This window comes from Corvus brachyrhynchos, unplaced genomic scaffold (assembly GCF_000691975.1).
Source record: "Corvus brachyrhynchos isolate BGI_N302 unplaced genomic scaffold, ASM69197v1 scaffold142, whole genome shotgun sequence".
Classification (NCBI taxonomy): Eukaryota; Metazoa; Chordata; class Aves; order Passeriformes; family Corvidae; genus Corvus; species Corvus brachyrhynchos.
This window is the reverse complement of record NW_008237226.1, coordinates 10,003,044-10,018,955: the sequence shown is the minus strand read 5'-3', so window position 1 is coordinate 10,018,955 and position 15,912 is coordinate 10,003,044. Positions and strand designations below refer to the sequence as shown.

The 15,912-nt window shown below is 39.2% G+C and overlaps 1 protein-coding gene across 1 annotated transcript in view; it reads right to left on the bottom strand.

Moving 5' to 3' along the window:
- BZW2 (basic leucine zipper and W2 domains 2) overlaps positions 1–15,912 on the bottom strand; it is a 56,158-nt gene that overhangs the window by 34,944 nt on the left and 5,302 nt on the right. The window contains exon 2 of the mRNA XM_008629953.2: positions 3,300–3,364. Coding sequence (XP_008628175.1) covers positions 3,300–3,357 — 58 coding nt within the window. The 5' untranslated portion in view covers positions 3,358–3,364. The remainder of the gene's footprint in view (positions 1–3,299; positions 3,365–15,912) is intronic.

The following is a 15,912-nucleotide window of genomic DNA, read 5'->3' as shown; positions in this document are numbered from 1 at the left end:
TTTTTTAACTTTTATTAACCCTATATTATGTATACCATGGGAATGAACCTAGGTATCAGGTATTGCCTGTCAACTTACTTCAATGTGCATTATTTGATCCTGTTAATGCTTTGGGAAGCTTTTTGTCCTGTAGGTATTTGTCAACTGTCTGGATACATAAATTTGCCTTACTACCTACTGGCATTTTTACTACTCCAATTTTCCCTCTTCCATTTCAGAAGACACAAAGAGATTCCTTTGCATGCATGCATTCAGTCAATGCAGTCCACATCCCATGTATCTGCTCCATAAACACAAGTACTGGCCAGACACCAACTACTGCTGACCCTCACTGAAAAAGGAATATTCAAAAGGTACAGAGATCATACCAAAAACTATTTTATTTGCCTAGAGTGATAGGAACTATGATATGCTTCCTTCCCTTGGAATGTTCTTCCCTTAACAGCATCATTTTTCTTCCTTCAAATCTTTCTAAAGTGATTTGAATGTCTGCCACTATATATGCTGCAGGCAAGGCTTATTCCTTTCACTTGGTTAATCAATATAACTAGAAAGAGTGAGATTTACCAGCTCCTCCTTCATGGTCCTCTCTCTCAAAGATATTTTAGACATTAAGTGCACTTTCAAACTTTAAATTAAAAAGCACTGTATTATTCTTTTTTGCTCCCTGAAACCTCAGAAGTTGTTCACAACCCATGATTAGTTGCAGCTAGCTGACCAGTGATAAGAGTTCATACAGGCAATTAATTTTATTAGATGCCTGACAGCAGTGCCACACCTCACGGAGACGGCAGAGCTCCAGGGATCTGCAGAAGGGAAAAAGGAGTATCATGGGACACAAATGGGTAAAAACAAGCGGCTCACTGTCCCCAGCAAATGCATGTTTCAGACCCCCTACATGCCTGCCTGTTACCATAGAACAGTCTCTGAAAACTGAAATGTCACGGTCAAACCACAGCTACTGCACTCTGTCCTACCTGGGTGACATTTCAGGACTCCCTCATATACTGAAACTCAGAATAAAAAAACCCTAATAGTATCTTTTAGTCTTAAGGCAAAGACATAACAAACAACCTGTGACACTGCTGTGATACAAAAGTATATGGAAACATAAGGGAATAAACATACTTGGAAGCCATTTCTCTTCCTCAGGCACTCCGCCTCTAGAAAGAAAAGTATCTACAAATTTCTAAGCAGGGTATTAAAATATTAAGGCAATCAGGATGACCACGTTTGAAGAAGAGATTTTATGCTTTGAGTACAGAAACGTTTGCATGCTAAAATTTCTATATTAAAGCCACTTAATATCCACAATCCCATTTAAGTAACCTCTCTCAAAAGAAAAATCCCAACCAATCTTTCAGACCACCCTCCATGTCATTTCCTTCTTCCATGTAGTCAATGAGTTATTTAGGGCTACTTCCAATCACTGCAAACAGAAATCCAAGGGATGGACAAGAATTACAAATCAAATATCTTTACTTATTCTAATTATTGCTTGCATTAAATAGGAGTCAAAGACCAAATCTGTATTAGGACAGACTATGCCAAACCCAGTGGAAAACATAACGTGAAAGTCTCTATGAGAGAGACAGAACATTTTCTAAGACAAGTTTATCAAATAACATATATAACCATAACTGACTGACCTAGACTGAAAAATACATGGGATCAATCCAGCAGTGTGCATGTCTGAGTGCTTTTACTGGCTGATCTGACAGACAGATTTCTTTAGGGATTGTTAATTCCACTCCTCTGGCTGTGTTTATATGGTTGTGAGTTAATGCAGTGTATAGCTCCCACTGCACAACGCTCTCAACCGTGCTGATAGAAAGTTAATCCCACTAATTACTGGAGCACCATGACATTTAACTACAAACAATACTGGTTTCTTTTTTAATTAGTTATCCTTACAAACGCTGCATGTGCACCATAGGAAAGACATTTTGCATTGAAGAGACTGTACCAGTGAAACAAATTGAAGGAGTGCTGGGTGCAAGGGAGGAAAGACAAGAGAAAGATGGCACTGCTTTTTAACATGACTGAAAACAAACTATTTTGCAATTCCTATCTAAGCTTCGTGATCATTCTAGATCTCTAGACACTGATCATTCAGCTCTTCAGACTTGTGATAGAATTTGAAATTTTCTGAGAAAGTTTACCAACTCTTTTTGTTTCTCTCATCCACACTAAGAAGATGCTCTTATTTACACTTTCTGTCACAAGACATTTAGACAAGGTGTTAACTTTTGATCAGAAACAGGAAAGTCAAGATGGGAAAAGTCTGTGTCATGACAGATAGGAACCCCACCTGTGCCTGCTGTAAAAATCTACTATTATACCAGCAAAAAATCAGATCCTTCTTTTTACAAACGAGACTTCTGTTTTTGTTTTTTTGGTGGGGGAGCAGGAAGGGAATAAAATAATTAGTTACATATATTTTGTCTCTCTGCCTCAAACTGTTGGGCATTCATCCCAACCACCTAAACCACAACAAATGGATTCTTAGTATGAGTGAGCACCTGCTGTGCTAGAATACCTGGCTGGTCAGTACAATCAGCACCACTCAGCTTTCCTTAAAAATTGATGCTGTACTGTACTTAATGAAACAAACTGCTGGTCATGTTTACAGAAAATCAGTATCACAATGAGTACAATATAACTCACATAATTGTTTTACTTTAACAATTAAAAAAAAGACTACACCAACACAGGAGAAATAAATTTTTGTGGAAAAGGGAGTTTCTGACCTCCTTCTGACCCGAAAGCAGGGCCAGCGAGATGATCTGACCATCTCATGGAGAAGGAAGGTGAGAAAATTCCTTTTTTGATATGAAAGGTTCACTTACAGGCATGGCATTGATTTGAGTCAAAGAAATAAAAATGAAAACCAAAACAAAAAAGCCCAGACAATTTTCTTTACACAACTTTTAAATAAAAGCTCATATTTTGCTTTCTTAGTTGAAAAGGACATTTTAAGAAACACCCAAACCAAAAATCTAGCAAGTTTTCTTCATCAGATGTAAATATACTATAAATTCATTTAGCATCTAATCTTTAACTGAAGCTTCCACAAGACTTCATAGCTAATTAAACCTGAATTTTAAATAACGTCCTAGGATATATAGTGAAAATAAAATAATTCATAGAGCTTAGTTAACAGTAACATCTTCAATCTTAACATGGCTGAAAAGAAGGGGAGAAAAACCCTTTAGATGAACTTTCAACTATTCCACCTGCTCTATTTCTAGTCATTTTAACAAAGAGGAAAATAAAGCAAAAAATGTAATGCAACCTACCCCTCTTCCTAGTTTTGAACCGCTGGCCTGTTAGCACCGGCTTCTGATTCTTATTCATAAAATTTCTGGAGAAAGAAAAAAAGGGAAAAATATTTATACTCTAGCATTTACGGACAACAGTTTAATCTAAAGGCAAAATAAAGACTCGGTGTAGCAAAACCCCAACATGTGAAAGGTAAAGAAACTTCTTAACACATATTCAAAGAGTAATTCATATTATCTTTAAGATGAAGAGCAATGCAATCCAAGGATAACTTCAATGAGATGTGTTTCTCTTAAAACCTGGCTGTTGGCGTCTCTGTAAAAAACAGTGAAGGTTCAAAACCAAATGGCAATGAAGTCGCTGCCCTTACTCCTGGGGCAGAGCCCACACAGCTCATGGGGATGCTGGGGATACAAAAGCCACTAAAGCAGAGGACTGGGAACCATCCTGGTGAGGCTCAGCATGGCACAGGTCTCACCCTCTGGCACGTTCACCAGGCAGACAGATGCCCAGGGTTACATGCTGTCCAGCTCCAGACAAAGCTTTGTGGTCTAACCACAAAGACACTGCTTTAACCATCAAATTCTAATCAAATGTTTCTTACAAGCATCACTGTATCTTAGTAACTTTTTGTTCTGAAAAGCATGTGGGTGTCGTCAAAATAATAGAAGATAAACAAATCCCTTGCCCCATCAACTTTGTGCATAAATACAGAGTGAAGGACCTACCTGGCACATCATACAACAGCAAAAAATACTGGGCTTGTATTACTTTACAGCAAATCTCAACACATGATGGCAAAAAAATTGGGAAGTGATACTATATTAATGCCATTTTATCAAAAAAAACCCCAACTATTTTTAAGCTTTGGATATAATCAGTTGCACCACACAAAATGCAGCTTACCCAAAGAGTAGCTAAACCAAGAGGTGAATGCAAACAGCAGCAAGTAAGAGGAAGCTTTGAAGCATGTAGGAATCACCACAGGTCATCCCCCTCTCCTGCCCACAGCATGTGCCAGCCCTGAGACTTGGAGGCCACCTGCTTCACACCCTGCAGGCCATTAGGTCACTGTTACATATTATTTGCTTGTCCAAAATAAGGCCTTCTCATGCAAGACTTTGAGCATGTTCTGCTAATAACTTTAGTTTTACAAAAATCTGTATTATTTGTATTTCCTCATTGTGGACTCTGCAGGTCTAGTTTAGAAGTACACAGATTTGCCAACATGCTTCCTACCACAAATGAAAATAAATTCAAGCCCCATGGCTGAGAAAGAAGCCATCAACCACACGTTACATCCAAGCAGTGCCTTCTCTACTACTGGAAGTTCACTTAACTCTCCTAACAATGCTCCAGCTATACATACATTCACATTCACCAGACTTCTAGTGGCAGCATCCCCAGCTGGCCACTTTTGCAACATTTCAAATGTTTTACTTGGCAAACCACTGCTTTCTAGTCTAGGTTTACCACTTATACACAGTCAAAAACTGCGCATGCGGGCACATGAACTGGAAATAGCCAGTAAAGTTCAGAGTCAAGACAGGGTTTGCTTCCTGTAAGTCATAAAAACACAAATATGCAACAAGCAATTCAACTGAGATTCACACTCATCATCACTGAGATTTAAAGCTGCAGTTGTAACAGACCAAGGAGCTTTTTGAAACAACTGCAACACTAAACAGCCTTCTGGAAAAACTATTCGTTCATCTGCAAAGAGAGTTAAACATGGCAAACCATGGTATCATGGGCTTTTTCAAAGTGCTGTAGGATCCAAAAGTGCCTTCACAGCAAAGCTCCTAAGGCTCTTTCCCCTGATGAGACAGCTTGGTGTTAAAGGAACAGAAGGTGCTTTACAAGTTAATTAGGCAGATAATCTAGCAGTCTACAGGGATAAGCAACAGCCTAGCCTCTAGCCAGTGACTGGCTAGATTTGACATAGTCATCTGCTTTGTCTTTCTGACCTTCAGTTATTTGTAAAGAGAATGATCTATAACATTCACTCAGGTATTTTTGATTTGTTCTTGTTTTGCCTGGAGACCTTACACCTTGTTTTGAGTCTAAAAATGTTCATTTCAAGAGATTGCAAGAGAAGCCCATGAGGTTTGCAAAGAAAGGGTCAAGTGAACCACACATCAGGTAAGAACTGTAAGAATTAATCTGCTTTCCACAGCTCTTCCAGAGCACAAACAAGCCATCAGGCTGGGGTTGACAGTGCCACTTCCTTAAGGAACACACAAAAGCCTTCAATCCAGCACACTGGTACAGTTTCCCAGTTTCTATAAAAGACAGAAACGCATACGCTAATTTTCTCACACCAGACTTCTTTCCTTTGATGCAGTGTACTTTTAAGCTGCAAAAAAGCTTGCATGCACCTGAAGCTCAACTGTGGATTTTAACTGTTCCCTGTGAACATAAAAGATGTCCTTTAAGACAGCTGGGAAAAAAACTTTTTAAAAAAACAGTTAAAGCAGGACTCACAACTTGTAGCAGATTTAATGACTAGAAGTTCAGTTCAACAGAAGAGACTCTTGAATAGTTAATTACTAGGAACACAGGATATGCCTTCTTCTATATTTAGCTTTAAATGTACTGTGCTTTAATCTGCTCGAGTGAGGGTCTGGCTTTATAAGGTACTGCCTCAAGCCGTGCCCAGGATCTTTCATTAAGAAACTATCTTGAGACTGAGTAAAACCAACCCAGTGATCTATACAACAATCCAGAATGGAATCAGCTCCTGAAAATGAGATTTTAAAGTGCTGTTGCTATCACAAGAGGTGCCTGGATAACAGTTTAAAATGTACAAAAGTGAATGCAATGCAAAAACTGTTTTTTTTTATCAAGAAGAAACTAACAACAGCACAAAAGCGGTGGCTGAAGGTTGTAAATTCAGGGTGGCAGCACATAAACTTGCACAGCACATTTGACTGCCTCTCAGGTGTCACGTAGCTGTAAAACTCTGAAATCACATACGACCTTCAACTGTTATATACATTCTCCATTTTGAAAGGTACAGGACCTGGGCAGCTCAAAGCCAATGGCAAATTTCTGGAACAGCTGCTAGAGAAGTCGTAATGTTTTCGGCAGAGTAAGGATCTTAAGACAGGTATGGGTAAGAAGGAAATAGCCTCCAAAAGAAAACCCAAACCACCAGTCAAACTTATACCTTGCAGCCCAGCATCCTCCAGGATTCATGAATTTTCACAGGAAAGCAAGCGAGAGGTATGGAAATGACAGCTCACTCCTTTCACAGACTCCACTCTTCACCAGAAGATGGGAGAGACTCAGCAATGGTATTATTCTCGATTTACTGCTCAATACTCAAGCAGATGTCAGAGCAGTACAGAACCTAGCACCACACTCCACAATGGGTTCATTTTCCATATAAACCACAAAATGTCTAAGCCTGCTAATTACTAACTTGCAACTACAAAATTCATCAGAAAAATTTAAAAAATGCATGACTTTGAAGTTTACCAAATTCCACTCCCAGTCTTGTTAACAGGCTTGTATAAAACAGATCCATACTTTAAAAATTCATAAACCGGTGAGTTGGCATATTCTCCTGAGACTGCTTGAAGTCCTAGAGCTAAGCTTTCTTTAAAGCTGCTCCTCATTTTCTTGCTAAAGACCCTAAACAGTTAAAACTAAGGGACATCTACAGTTGTAGATATCCAGACATATATTATACAGCAGTTCCTCTAATCAACCAATCCTTCTCACACAATTAATAAAAACTGTAAGAATTTTAATTAATAAATCCAGCATTAATTAAGAAAATTAATTTATAAAACCTGCAACAGATGAAGTAAAAGTTACTTCACCGCTTCAGCAAGTATGAACTTGCTTAATAAGTTACAAAAACGCAGTCTTTTATCCATACCACAGGGAAATTCTTATGATGATTAACTCCTGAATTATTTAAAGCCTTGGTAAGGCTGAAACTTCTACCATTTGTTCTTGAAACCATATTGCTTAAATTGAAAAAAAAATACTGAAAACCTTTATTCAAAGCAACACTATTTTTCTAAGCATCATTTTACACTTTTAACCAAAATAACAGAATCATCTGAGATTCTTCAAACATTAACATGCTCAGATGAATCTGTGAACAGTTGCTTCACAGCAGCGAAACTTCACTGCCCTAGTTACAGAGAGAAGGGAATCAATGCCAGACAACGTAAGAAAAAGAAGGTTTTAATAAAAACTATCAAGATTTTATGGCTGTGTGTGTGCAGGGCACTAAATACAGCCCACAGGGCAGGCAGTGACCCTTTGGGCAGCCCACTGGAGGAGGTGGGGTCGGCAGCACTGCTCCACAGGATGCTGCTGCTGCTGCGGGGACTGGCGCCGACAGCGTTTGACTGACAGGGCGATGGAGAGAGCAGCCAGAATACCACCAACACAGCACCACCAGCTTTCACAGGAACAGGTGCTTGGCAGGAATTATTTCCATCTCCTTCTCTTGCTGAGATACCATGTAAGACAGGGGCATTCATCTCAAAGGCAAATAAAACAGAAGCATAGATGGATAGAGTTGCTATGAAGGAAACATCCCAACCCACATATCAAGGGCAATCTTTTTTTTCACCCCAAAGAATATCCAGGACATTAAAAGGCTTTACTGGGTCTTTTTTATCCAGCAATGTTATTGGGTGTTTTTGTTCTCTCACAGTTACAGTTCCAGACTTAGGGTAAAGAGGGTTTTCCACTTCTTTCAGCAGCAAGCCAAGAAGTTATATTAAATGCAAATTACAGAACTTGAGCAGCATAGAGGAAGAGCTGCCCTTGCACTTTTGCCAGAGAGGAAACATGTCAGCATGCAACCAGCAGCTGTCTCAGCTCTCTGGAAAGGCAGCAGACAGCTAAATTATGAACTAACAAAATCTGCAGGTGGAAAACTTACAAATCATTACCAGTAGAGAGGAACAGAGGAATGTAAGGGGAAAAGAAAACAAGAGCAGATGCAATGCAGCCACTGGTTCTCACCAAATCCTCATCAGGCTTCCCATTTTCCACCGAGACACTGCGCCCTTTGTTCCTAAAACATAGGTATTCTTTTAAGAAGTGACTAATAAGCTGGAGGTCTGTAAATTCAACTATGGCACAAATCACCAGGAAGCCCAGTACTGGCAGCCAGGTTTATCTTGCAGACTTGCCCACAGAGGCACCAGCACAGTTACAATGCTTATGAAACCTTTAACCCAAAGGGGCCATTCATTAGGAACAGTAAAGCCAGAGCCAGGCTCTTGACACATTAAAATCCCTTTCCTGATTTTACAGCCTCAAGGGCAACATGCAGGGACAAAACAGTTAACGTAAGGATGTGCAGGGTAAATACAGTCAACATGAGGTTTTAATGTTTACATGAAATACGAATATTGCTGATCCACATGACCTGTCTTTCCCAAAAGAGCCTTCTAGAAGCTCTCAAGGCACTTAAATTTTTTTAAATGTTTAATCACAGAACAGTGCTGGTCCACAGTAAAAAATATATCTACTTCAATAAAAGTACTTGTCCTTTATTAGCATGCCTAGTGGGAGAGAGAAAATAAAGAGATGAAACAAGTGGAATTGATTTAATTCTGCAGCAAGTAGAATTGAATACCTGAAGAAAATGAAACTTACCATACGTTAAATAAATAATAAAAACCTGTGCTCATGCAAGATTCTCCAGGTATGAATTGGGCATGCAGCCTGTGAAGTTATCCTGGAGAAGGAGGAGGGGGAAGGGAAGCCACCCTTTGAAGCCACCTGAAAGGAGGCCGTAACCAGGTGGGGCTGGTCTCTTCCAAGTAATCAGCAGCAAGACAAGAGGAAATGGCCTCATGTTACATCAGGAGAGGTTTAGACTGGGTAGTAGGAAAATTTTCTTCACTTACAGCATTGTGAAACATTGGAATAGACTGCCCAGGGAAGTAGTAAAGTCACTATCCCTGGAAGTATTTAAATCATTTGTAGATGGACTTGGTAGACATGCAGACGGCACTTAAGGACGTGGTTTAGTGGTGGCCGTGCTGGGTTAATGGTTGGACTCAATAATGTTACAGATTTTCTCCAACAATTCTATGATGCTAAACCCAAAAAAAAAGAGAGGACAGACTCACTGAAGTCTGCACCATAAATCACATCACCTAACAGCTAAACTGGGATGCACAAGAAGATGTTTCTTGAAAAACAGTCAGAAAAACCCACTGCCACCAATGAATGTACAACCACACACTGCATTAGAGATTCACCTCACTGCACTTATTTCAGGAGAGTGGGTATTTCTTAGGTCACTAACCAAGAATTTCTACAGAAGTGGCTCAGATGCGTAACACTACTGAAGCACTTTCAATGCACTTCACAATGTCAAGAGAACTGTAAACTGAAGCACCGAGATAATGGACTTCTCTGTTGTGTCATCAGGAACCATATAAAAATGCATGAGTCATGGCACAGTCAGTGAAAAAAAGAAAAAAAAAAGAGTAAAAAATTCTTAATAATTGACAGGTAGAAATACAAGTCAAGAAAATTACATCACACACTCAGGTTGACACACACAAAATGTTGTCTTTCAATAACAACATTTGTTCCAGCAACTAAAGAGGAGGAATTAGATGTAATTCTTTAAGAACAAGGTATTAGCAGGAATTTTTCTCACTGTTGAGAGCTCTCTTAGGTGCTGTACTCTTAACTGGAGTAGGCTGAAATAATGGAGATGGTGTGTTGCTACAGATCAATCCATATCCAATTAACACTCATTTTAAGGTAATAGCTAGTCATCCAACTCCAAGCTTGCATACCTTGCCAACAGGAAAACCTCTTAGAAAAAGAAGGGGATAAAAAGGATCAGGCAGAGATCGGGGTCAGGTGAACTGAAAAAACAAGTGGAAGACAGAATTCTTCCAAAGCTAACAAAGTTTTTTCCTTACACAAGACACCACTTTCAATGGACTGTGTAAATGCTAAAACAGGGTTCTTGAATTTGGAGACATTGGATGTCCTGATCATCCTGAAAAACACAACTGTCTTAGCAATTGCCATAGAGATGATTTTGTTACAGGAAAAATGGTGTAGCTGAAATTCTGCAAAAACATGACTGTAAAGGTACTGCAGCAATTTAGCTCAATCCTTCATTATTGTTTGGGGGAGAATTGCTGTAGCCACTCTTTACAGCACATTTGCAAGAAATCATTAATGGAGTTACTTTATAGGGTTCCCTTGAACCAGGTCTCTAATAAACCAATACATACAGGTATTTGGATAAAAAATGTGTTAAAAAAAATACCAGAGAGTCTTCATTCCCAGGAATGAAGCTTGTAAGACACAAGACAACCCAATAACAGTACAGTAATGAAGGCAGGAAGATCAGCTTTCTCATGTAGAGTACCACTCCCCTGTTGAACTCCACCCTGCTTCTGTTTTTCTTTAAGGTATCAGCCCACTGAAAGTTTTTACAATGTTAACCCTACACATGCAATTTCAGTATCAACAATAAAATCAGAAGATGTGCATCTTCCATTCTTCTTGCTACCTTAAAGCTCTGAGAAGCAGCAAAAGCACTGGACATCACTAGTGTCTCCAGGACAAAGCACGGCAGCACTTGAAAACCAATAAACTAAGGGGCTAAGGTTAAAAATAAATAAATAAAATCTGTGCATTCTCCAGAGAGCAATGCCCCCCAGTTGCTAACAGTTTATTATTTCATGAATTAAATACAGTAATGGGAGAGGGATGTATTAATAGCCAGCACCTCCTACACACCTGCAATCGGTGAAGGCCTTGATTTTAACAGAACAACTGCTTTAAGCATTTTGAAGCAAGTTTCAATTCAGAACTCCCTAATTATTTCTTCAAAGCATGTGCAAGAAGTTCACCAAGATGAACACATGGTTTTTTACCTGAGGGAAGTGAATCAGCTTCCAGACATCTGAATTCTGATCTTTCTGGTACAAAGGGCCAGCAGTGAAAACACAAGGCTTTGCACCAGATCTAGCATTCCAAACATACCAGCTAGCACCGATTCTGCTGTTAGCAGTATTCAGTTGAACAAAAAAAGGAGTCTGCAACTGACTTGTGTCACTCTGCATCCCAAAAGCAGTCCCATATTCCCTGCGGCTCCTTCTTCCTCCTCTGAGCAGGTGAACATTTTGACAGAACATACTAGTTTTGGTAAATAAATTCCTGGAGCGGGGAATAGAAGCAGTCAATGCTTGGACTGCTTCAACATGCACACAGTTATTTTCTAGGCAATGATGGGTACAATTCCTCTCAGATCAAGCTAAGATAATTCTATGGCAATAGATACTGATTCACATCCAAGTTACTTGTTGAGGGAAAAAAAAAACCCTAAAGGCCACAAACGGGGTGCCTATACAATCAACTGTTACACTAGGTGAGTCAGAAAATAACTATTACAGACTGAGCAGTCACTTGCTGCTTGGCAGCTCCCATATCAGCACTCTCAGCCTTACTTCAGAACAGCATTTCTTCACCTCTATGTGGAAACCTGAAAGCTCTTAGATTAATTCTTGGAAGAAGAGTCTATCAAGGGCTATTAAACACATGAATGATACAAGCTTCTACACTTGAAAATTGCTGCGAGTTTGACAGGACATAAAAGAAAGAAATATAGCACTCCCTTCTATCTATAGTTTTATGCCACCACATTCTCCTCCCTCAACCTTATTTTTTTTCTTCTCTTTGTGTTTCTTTTCTCACATACCAACACTACAAGCCACTTCCAGAGATGAGACTATAGACCTAAGGCAAATTTCTCCCAGTAAACCAAGCTTTGATATGAGAAGGCTGTCTCTTACATCCACAAACACACAAGACAAGCATTACTCACCCATGACAGCACACTCCACTTTAGAGTATTACAACAGCACTGAGAGCTGGGTGACACCTGAGTAAGGTCAGGTTAGGAGGAGAAGTAAACAAAAATCCCAAGAGGACTATCCTGGCTCAACTTGTTGTATTACTAATTTTGCAGGAGGACTTTAGGTTTCTTCTCGTAAGATGAGGGAAAACATTCAAACCAGTTCTCTTCAGTGATGAAAACAAGAAGTCTTTGAGACATATTGTCATTCAAGCTACCTATTTCTTCCCAAAAACTGGGGACTCCCACCGAGAATACTGTCAAGACTGGTAATGGGAATCACATTGGTATTGTGACTGAACTGTGTATTGCAACTGCTTTGTTATGCGTAATTTAAAATGGTATGACATTTTCAGGATAATTTGTACTACTCTGCTAGATGAGAAATCCCATGTAACATCAACTATCTTCAGGTGAGGAAATTAGATACTAAACATCATACCCTCCACATATGGAGTATCTACAAGATGCTGGTCAGAGAGTATTGGACTCCAACACTATTCACACATCAGAACTGCGAGATCAGCTTTGGTTTCGTAACCAAAAGTTCAAATGCCAAGCAATCACGTCTGGCAAAGTTTCCTGTATTTTGGAATATCATACACAGACACAGTCCTGAAAATTCTCAAAGCACTGCATCTTCTCTCAATTTTGACAGTTCAAGTTTGCGTTTCTTAATCTTCTTCCATGCTATATCTAAAGATAAATGACACTAAATCCAAGACTTACCTGAAAATATAAATGTATAAAACCAAGAATATGTCTCTGTTGGTAATCCATATTCAGGAGACTTTGAAATACATCAAACTGAATCCAAAAAATTCAGTCTATCTATAATGATAGTGCACTGCAGTGGCTTTATGAATGCTTTTAAAGTTTTGCTTCTCAAAAAGTGGTAATTATATGCAATTTTGATCATAATTGCAATCAGATGAAAACTTGGTTGTCAAAAATACATTTATATATACAGGTGGCCAAAATCTCAGAAGGAAGAAACATTGCCACAAAAGGAAGTCAAATAAAGCAACAATATAAATCACCCAAGGTAGAAAAGAAATAGAGCAACTAGCCTGTTGTGTCACTAATTTGTATCTATTTTCCAGTATTAGCATAATCTCCTAACAGCTTAATCACATTACAAGAAGCTAGTAGAAGTTACTGAGACATCTGTTTCACCCAGATGTAGACCAGAGCAGGTACATAATATTTTACCCCACTCCACCACAGAGGCAGCAGGCAGTGCTGAATACACTGCAGTGCTTTGTGCTCACGCACTGGTAATGGAAGCACAGAGAGCTGTCAGTCAGCTCAGTTCAATGCAAACCCCAGCAATTTAATTGATACTATTGGTTGTGAGGACCACTCCCTGTTTCACTGTCGATCATTTTAGAAGGCAATCAGATAAGCCAAAACCCCTATCGACTTTTCTTGACTAAACAGCCAACTGTCAGAACCCAAAAATTGGGTGTGTTTCACCTGCCTTTAAAAATGAATGATGACACCTAAGTCTGACCCTGCAATTCTTGCCTATTTTCACCATAAGGAGAAACATAAACATTCCCAGAAAATAGCTTATCTAAAGTATCCTGCTTGCCCATCTTAAGAGTGAGGTGGGTGAACAGCTTCACAGCTTCAGATTTAAGGCACTTTTTAGGTATCTGAATCAGATCAAACTTCACACCTGCAGATTGGCCATCTGTGTGAAAGTCTATAGCTGAGTGATATAAACATCTCAGGCAGAGTTAAGAATTTAGTTACCCACCCAAAATTAACAATAAGGCAATTAGGATTTGTATACTATTCAGTTCTATAGACAATTCAGTAGACCTGCTTGTTTATCTTTCTGAAATAATTCACAGAACTTTCATTACTGGCTGAGAAGTTTCAAAATCCAGCGTACCACAAATATGCTGAGAGCATAGTTTCAGCATCAGACCACAGCCATCCACCCACTCCCAACCCAGTTTCTGAAGCCAAGCATTACTGCAGGAGTTATGGATTTCTAACCAGAATATGTTTAGTATCTTTTTTAAAGGGCATAAAGCATCACTATGCCAGATAGCCTTGTTTCCTTCAGAGAAAGCATGCATCCACTCTGTGGTTGTTTGGCCTATATCAGCTTGGCACAATGATATTTGACACTATTAACAGGGAAAACTATTTTCTTGTTTACAGCATCATTATTGATGCACTGGAAAGACCAGTATCAGCAACCTGCTTCTGCAGATAACCTAATAAGGATTCCACGGGATGTGTATCTATAGGTGTCTGCATACATACATATGTACAAGAGAGCGACAACACCAGTAAAAGCTATGTTAGATTTCTACAACTCACTTCCTATGAAGATGCAAACTATGAAGAATTTAAAAGGTTTACTAATGAGACAGCTAAAGGATTTTTTTTCTTTCTGGAAGCCACAATGAAAGGCTTGGCTGGTCCCTCTGAGGCTTCAGAAGGACATGCCAGTTAACCTAGCTAAATCCTAGAATGTAGAGCTGTTCAGTCATGGATACAGCCAAACTCTCCAAGTCAGTGAACTGACTGCTGAAGGCCATGCAAACCAACACATTTGTACCCCACCTCAAATGTTGCTCTGCCTAGAGAATTTGATACACCCTGTAGAGCTGGATAACTAGAAAAGCTAGCATATGTTCTTTGCTAAGGGAGGATAAAAATGCAAAGGTAGGAGAAGTGACAACCTAAATTAATTTTTTTTCAAATCTAAAACAGAAGAGAGCAGATATTCAACATAGCTCTCAACTGGGGGCTTTGCAATAACTGGTATTTTTTTGCTATTCTTGACAATGGTTCAAAAATAAAGTTGGTATTCCAGATAAGAATATGTTGATATGAGCCTTTATTAACCAATTGTAAGGAGCATGAATTAAAGTACTTTATTCAGTAATTTCGTAGCCTAGTTTTCAACATAAATTAATTTATTGTGGGATTACAAAAAAAAATGTAACAAGTATGTTGAAAATAATAAATGGGGAACATGGCCTTCGGTCCTTGTCCTCAGTCACCAACACCTTGCTCTCCCTGAGCTTTAAAAGACTTTATGTTGTCTCCTCACACCGTAACACTGCTTTTGCAGTGCTGATACCTACTAAAAAGGTCAACAATTGTTTAAACTGACAGGACAAAGGAAAATGGGGACACAATGAGGCCTTCCTATACTTCAACAAAATACAGCTTAGGGAGGGCACTAAGATACTAAATTAATCCTAGCATCAAACAGGCTATCCATGAAATGCTTTGGTTTGACACATTTGGCTTCAGTGAGCTGGGAATTGCTCACAGATAGAAGTTCAAGAATCCTCACAGGAGAGGCCTGAGAGTCTGAAGCCTTGATGATTTAGCAGTGTAAATCACCAACCAGTCCACTGTCATCATAATCTTGGAATCTTGGAGGCACAACAGCAACGCAAATTGACATACTGAAGGCAGGGCACATTGGGAAAAAGACACTTTTCAGCATACACCAATAAACATTTTAACAGGAATAAAACAATTGACAAAATAAAGTCTTTCTCTTGGCTCTTCTAGAGAATTACAAGCTTCCTTTACTTTTTCTAATTCAAGAAGCCTTTTAACAAGGCCCCACAAAACAAGACAAACAAAGTTAAAACCTGGCAAAAGGCCTCATGCATGAGGCTTCACATGAGTGAAGAAGTAGGTGTTTCCTTGTGCTGGGAAGGGAACTGAGACTGATGGGCAGGATGATAAATTTTAAGGGCAGAGCCAAAGCTTCACATGGC